This window comes from Barbus barbus (assembly GCF_936440315.1).
Source record: "Barbus barbus genome assembly, chromosome: 11".
NCBI classification, from domain to species: domain Eukaryota; kingdom Metazoa; phylum Chordata; class Actinopteri; order Cypriniformes; family Cyprinidae; genus Barbus; species Barbus barbus.
Genome location: NC_136739.1, coordinates 26506412 through 26513688, shown reverse-complemented (window position 1 = coordinate 26513688; position 7277 = coordinate 26506412). Strand labels below are relative to the sequence as shown.

Here is a 7277-nt window from a genome sequence, read left to right as displayed (position 1 = left end):
TATAAATACTACATTACACATTCTTATAGGGTCATTTGTTTACATACAAACAGAAATAGTAAATCACTACGGAGCACTTGAGTACTAAACACGATCACATTAACGCTGAGATGGACCACCCATTCAAGGTTTGCTTTGAAGACAGAAGCACAAACACAGTCATTTTCTCTTACAATTTGGTTTGATAGATCGCCACTGTATTGAGGGTGCCATCTAGTCCCCGAACAGCATGACTTAAAGCTCACTGCAGCATTCCGAACCTTCCCCTGTAATAAATCTGCTATTGATCTAGAGCTACAGGCTCACATATGGTAAGACCTCGGTCCCCCTGGACAGGAAAGCAATCATAATATCCAGTCTCAGTGGTATGACTCCTCAAGAAATCCCTGAAGGTACAGCAAGGCATTGTTTTGCACCTAGTACTCACAGAAAAACAAAAGTAAATAACATCAAGGACCCAAAGCTATCGATTTTTTGTTTGCTGAACATGTCCGCAAAAGCTCATTCATACAGTAGATTGATTGCTACTTAGAAAACAATGAAGAAATCTAAAAGTCTGTTAGAAGTAGGTAGGAAGGCAGAGTCCTTCTAATAGCATTTTTATTTTCTTATGTTGCTATGATATACACACTACTACTGAAAGGCTCAATGAAAAACTGATACATGAGGACAGAAATACACATTAGTCTACAGGAAATATAACCTGCAAGCCCTTTTAAACTAACACACAGGTGACAAAATCCATTTTTAATGTCATCTCATGAAATCTTCTAATCATATATAATTGACCTATCAATCTGATAAATCTACAAAATACACCAAAATGTTCACTTGAGACTTGACACGGTTCTAATTTACACTCACTATTAAACGATTATTTTTGATTGTAGAAGAACAGAGATAGCAAACCAAATAATGCCCAATGCACAGTGTATTGGTGCTGAGGTACCAGGATTAGGCACTTGAGTAAATAGAACTCTGCCAAAAATGGGGCAAGTTTCCAGTTATCAAGGCAGAGCTTAACTGATGGGATTTGTTTTTTTTGGCAGTGATTATGTACTTGCTCTACTTGGTCAGCATTATAAAATAACAAAAAATAACCCATAAATCCAGCATTTAATATTCTGTTCTGAAACACCATTAAATTAGCATACAAATTAATAAAACCAATTCAAGAAATAATGGGATAAGCACCTGCAGAAAAAACGGAGCTTCTGCAGCTTCCTGTCGTGAGGAACAAAGCGGCCACCACAAAGACTGCAGGAATTATGTAGGTCGACTGAGGGTGCGTGAATGGGAACACTGAATTGCATCGCAGAACAATTGTCAACACATTCATTGTGCGAAAACCCATGAAAAACATTCACAATCAAATCAAATAATATGGGAACTCGGGAAGAGTAGGGCAAGATGTGCCATTTTTATAATCGATCAAACTGGACCAAATATTTTAAAAGGATTCAGCTCAATAAGCAGCTGCATATTGAATAAGAGGTGCCTTTTAATTCGAAAAAGTGTGGCGTTTTGCAGGTCAATCAAAATTTTCTGCAGCAGACAATTTATTGTCAAAGCAAATTGAAAAAAAAAAGATACATTTCATGTATGTTTGGCATGTGGTAAGCTTCGGTTCCAATTGCATGAAATACTATTAGAAGAAAATATTTAAAATAAAATATTCTCAATTATATATTTTTTCTTCTACAGTGGGGCGAATAATATTTGATACACTACCGATTTTTCAGTTTTCCCACTTACAAATGGAGAGAGCTGTAATTTTCATCGTAGGTACACCTCAACTGTGAGATAGAATCCAGAAAATCACATTGTATGATTTTTTAATAATTAATTTCCATTGTATTGCATGAAATAAGTATTTGATACAATAGAAAAACAGAACTTAATATTTGGTACAGAAACCTTTGTTTACAATTACAGAGGTCAGACGTTTCCTGTAGTTCTTGACCAGGTTTGCACACACTGCAGCAGGGATTTTGGCCCACTCCTCCATACAGGTCTTCTCCAGATCTTTCAGGTTTCGGGGCTGTCGCTGGGCAACACGGAGTTTCAGCTCCCTCCATAGATTTTCTATTGGGTTCAGGTCTGGAGACTGGCTAGGCCACTCCAGGACCTTGAAATGTTTCTTACGGAGCCACTCCTTAGTTGCCCTTGCTGTGTGTTTGGGGTCATTGTCATGCTGGAAGACCCAGCCACGACCCATCTTCAATGCTCTTACTGAGGGAAGGAGGTTGTTGCCCAAAATATCACGATACATGGCCCCATCCATCCTCCCCTCAATACGGTGCAGTCATCCTGTCCCCTTTGCAGAAAATCCCCCCAAAAGCATGATGTTTCCACCCCCATGCTTCACGGTTGGGATGGTGTTCTTGGGATTGTACTCATCCTTCCTCTTCCTCCAAACACGGCAAGTGGAGTTTATACCAAAAAAAGTTATATTTTGGTCTCATCTGACCACAAGACCTTCTCCCATGCCTCCTCTGGATCATCCAGATGGTATTTGGCAAACTTCAGATGGGCCTGGACATGTGCTGGCTTGAGCAGAGGACCTTGCGCACGCTGCAGGATTTTAATCCATGACGGTGTAGTGTGTTACTAATGGTAACCGTTGAGACTGTGGTCCCAGCTCTCTTCAGGTCATTGACCAGGTCCTCCCGTGTAGTTCTAGGCTGATCCCTCACCTTTCTCAGGATCATTGATACTCCACGAGGCGAGATCTTGCATGGAGCCCCAGTCCGAGGGAGATTGACAGTCATCTTGAATTTCTTCCATTTTCTAATAATTGCGCCAACAGTTGTCGTCTTATCACCAAGCGGTTTGCCTATTGTCCTGTAGCCCATCCCAGCTTGGTCTTGCACATAGCAGAGAGGTTGGAGTATGATTGATTGAGTGTGTGAACAGGTGTCTTTTATACATGTAACGAGTACAAACAGGTGCAATTAATACAGGTAATGAGTTGAGGATAGGAGGGCTTCTTATAGACAAACTAACTGGTCTGTGAGAGCCAGACTTATTGCTGGTTGGTAGGTGATCAAATACTTATTTCATGCAATAAAATGGAAATTAATTACTCAAAAATCATACAATGTGATTTTCTGGATTTTTTTTAATATTCTGTCTCTGACAGCTGAGGTGTACCTACGATGAAAATTACAGATCTCTCCATTTTTTGTAAGTGGGAAAACTTGAAAAATCGGCAGTGTATCGAATACGTATTTGCCCCACTGTATATGAAAATGTTTTAAGTACATACAAATACAGGTTTCTCAATGATTCCTTGAGGACAAACTGAGTAAATGACACATCTTACCCCGCTCTCCCTTATAAGGCTTGCTGTTGTGCCATCATCAATGTGCCAAACACATTCACTCCTACACTGTATTGACTGATGCTAGAGAACAGTGCTGATTGTGTCAAAGTCCTTACTAATTTGGGAGCTACTTGGCAGGGACTTGAGGTACTCCAGATGCCTCCTAGCATCTTCCTGGTTATGTCGTACGTAATAGATGACATAAGCGATAACCATCGTGAACCAACCAAACATGGTGACAAACATGGCCACATCGGTTGTCTTATGGTGGAAGTTACAAAAATTGATGCCCGAATCCAAGACCTGGATGACAGGCTTGCCGGCATACTCTTCCTGAACAGAGGTGTGGCAGCTCACCCCGTTCACAGTCTCGGGATCCAGCCTGAGTTCGCGCAACACCTCCTGAAGTGTGCACTCACAGTGCCATGGGTTGTTGGAGAGGCTGATCTTGGCATGCAGCCGAGCGAAGGCCTCCTTAGGGACGCTTTGCATGTGATTATGGGACAAGTCGACCGCCCGCAAGCTATCCGTAACACCTTGAAAAGCCCCAGCGTCCACGGTTTCGATGGCGTTCCTTGACAAGTCCAGCTCTTGGAGCCAGGGAAGGTTTTTAAAAGCCTGGTTCGGGATTTTGGTGATGTGATTGGAGGACAGAAGAAGAGAAACAGTCTCGTGAGGAAGGTCGGAGGGAATCTCTTCTAGGTTGCGAGAGGAACACTGCACTACCGTCAAGCCATTCCTCTCGGAGCAGTGGCAACTCTTGGGGCACGCAAAACCCATTGCACTCAAACCAATCACAGCTAAAACGAATCTCAGGATAAGGGGAGAGCCATGAGGGAAGAAGACTTTCCTTGACACATGAGCCCCTCCAGGGAAAGTCATGTCCAGCTTCTTACTTTCTGAATGCTCTACAGTTCAAGGGCAGTCATTGTTAATCCAAGTCATATTGAAAAATGAATGAATAAACATTACAGGTCATGGTGTCATTCCAACAGTGGGAGTTCCTTATTAACGCCCTGTGAGCACATGTGGAGTAATGATTTATAATTTTCAGGTGTTTGAAGTCATTGTAAGTGTCCTGGAGAGAATCCAAATGAGTCCATCAACATCTGAAAGACAATTAAACATTTGAGAGGGAAATGTTCTACAGCCAAGTTTTAATTAGAAGCCAAAAGCAGAAGAAGGATGTGAAGAAGGCTTCATTCACTTAACATCCCTCCTGCCAAGTCTGGAAACTGCAAGAATGAAAGGAGAACAGAAGAATCACCCACACAAACAGACGTTAATGTGAAGTAGCATGAATTAATATTTGATCCATTTAAATATGAATTAAAGGTGGCTTTAAAAGCATGGTTCACACAAAAAAAAATAATTACTTTCCGCCATCATTTTCTAAATCTTTTTTTCTCCTTACAATTGAAGTCAACGGTAACCAAAACTATCTGGTTTCCAACATTCATCAAAAGGACAAGAACAACATGGGGGTAAGTAAATGATGACAGAATTTTCATTTTTGGTGAATTACTTTAACATATCCTTTGTAACATGCAAAGCAATGTATCACAGAGTGTTCTGACCTGAAATGACTCCAACCATTACAAAACTATTTTATTTAAGTCCCATAATCTTGCAGATAAATGCATTTGTCATGCTGCATTTAATCTCATTATATGAGAAAGGACTGATTTATAAAACAAAACAAATCAATTTCTCATTTACTGCATAGCAACACAATGCTCATTAATGGCTATTAGAAACTCTACTGATAGAACAAAAAAATTAATCTGAATTTGTCCCATCAGTGAAATACAATAGAGGAAATAGGCAGAATATTCCAGTGGTTTTCAATACTGATACACTTCAAGAAGGACAAAAAAAAAAGCTTCAGGCGTATCATAAAAGTTGTCAATATGACAACTGTATTTCAAGTCTTGTGAAAAAATTTGATTAAATTAGAGTTGATGATTATTCAAACAAAGCTTGGTGCAGCTTAGACCTTCTGTGTTGTTTGTGTCATGGAATAATGAAAATAAAACACTGTCAGAACAACATGAGGGTGTGGAAAACATCACAAGATTTTCATTTCAGGTTTCTAAACTTCCATAAAGGGAGAGGAATACTTCATTTGAGAACAGATCATAATGAACTCCTTACATTGAGCCGATCAATCAGATCACGACTGCCCTTTGAGGAACCAGTCTACATGGATAGCTTGTACTTTGTCAAAACCCCCTCTGCTGAGACAGCAACTCATTTTACAAGTGGCCGTAAGGCAGGTAGATAATATTAATATGCCGAACGCATGATGCAGTGAAGCGACTTCCATTCTTTCCAGTGAAACTTTGTCACAGGCAGCACTCGAGACATGTGGAATACATCATCATGAACATGTCAAAATAAAAGATTAATTCACTGGCAATATACAGTGTGCAATAAGCAACACAGCTCAGGATTGATTGCTGGTTCAGCAGCAGCTCAGCAACAGAAGCTGATTATTGTGATGGACGCTAAAACCACATGCCACGTTTAGAATCCAATAGGATGCGAGTACATGGCTCATCTATTAAGGTGTGTTGCGAAAGAGAGTGAGATTGTGACAGTACAGCTCCAGCAAGCACATTTTGGTTGCAGTTAGATATTGTCACAGAAGTGCCTTTTACAAATATCCTATAGAAATCACACATAATACTGAAAAATAGCTAATGCAACCACAATTAAAAATGTTAGAAACGTTGATAATTATACCTGGCAGGTTTTCTTTAGCATTAAACAATTATAATGGAAACAAAACCTGCTTAAACAGCAACGTTTGACATGAACTTACATGAACTTAAAAGCCAAATGTGTCAACAACAGGCAATTTATCTTGCAAACATTTAACTTTAATCAATTGTGAATATTGCTTCACTACATTGTTAATTGAAGAAGGAGACATTCATGTTTCCCTCGCTAGTCTGACAAAAGGTTTTTTTTTTTTTTTTTTTCTGAGGTAAGGCACTTTAACCTCAAGAATAAATAAATATATCCTATCTTTGACACTATTTGAGCCAACTGTTGAAAATAAACTAGGTAAAATAATGTAATATTTAAAATAAAATAATGTAATATTTTATCTCAAGCTCTCTCTCCTCTCTCAGTGTTATTGGTCAAGACGATGGCTGTGCTGCTGGTAAACACTTTATACTGAAAATGTACGAGGCTGGACTTGGTAAATGCTAACAACTGACTGAACACGAGAAATGAAGAGAAACAAAGAGTAACCGTGTAGAGAACTACAAAAGACGTAAAAACAGCGATATTAAAATAATACTGCAACAAAAACATTGCATAACCATATAAAAACAAGACAAATCCCCAGCACTTTCCAAAACGAATTACATTTACGAACTTATTGCCTTTATCCTTTTCATGTGTGGTTTCAAATTGAAAACGATTAGAAAGTTAGCCTTTTTTAATATAAATTGATTGCTTCATAATGGCTTACCATACTTGTTGATAGTTCAGTGGATCAGTCGCCTTTGCAGTGAGTAAAAGTGAGGAGCACACAGCCTATAAGACATCCGCCTTGCGCTGATTGGATGCTGAGCCCTGCTCCGGAGGCTGATGGTGCTCGCTCCACCCGCATCTCACTGACTGCTCGTGGTGGGGATTTTGATTCACTCAAGTGATTCGAATCTTCCGAATCGGTTCACCACAAAGATTCATTCAATTGCTTTTTCAAGAGGAATAATTCCGTAACAGGTTCGTTCAGTCAGTGGTACATTCTGCAGGCTACATCGGTAGACAGTGAGAGTCGTTTAGTGTTTGAAGAACTTAAAAAAAAAAAATACCACTTTTCTTGCAATATTTGAAAAAATATTTAAAATATTATCTTAATATTTCTTAATATTTTATTGTTTTAAATAACAAGAATCATGATTTCTTTCATTTTTTTATTTTTTATTCGTGTTAA

At 39.1% G+C, this 7277-nt stretch overlaps 1 protein-coding gene across 2 annotated transcripts; it reads right to left on the bottom strand.

The window, feature by feature from the left end:
• Positions 1–615: 615 nt before the first annotated feature.
• On the bottom strand, positions 616–6956 carry LOC306876940 (leucine-rich repeat-containing protein 3-like). Of its 2 annotated transcripts, none has more exons than XM_079428392.1 (2): positions 6810–6956; positions 616–4560 (listed from the first exon to the last, which is right to left on the bottom strand). In XM_079428392.1, exon 2 carries the CDS (start codon positions 4205–4207, stop codon positions 3407–3409), a length of 801 nt encoding a protein of 266 aa, XP_079284518.1. In that variant the 5' UTR covers positions 4208–4560; positions 6810–6956; the 3' UTR covers positions 616–3406. The 2 variants fall into 2 exon arrangements, with proteins under 2 accessions (XP_079284518.1, XP_079284519.1); XM_079428393.1 differs by having other exon boundaries at positions 1838–4434.
• Positions 6957–7277: the final 321 nt, after the last annotated feature.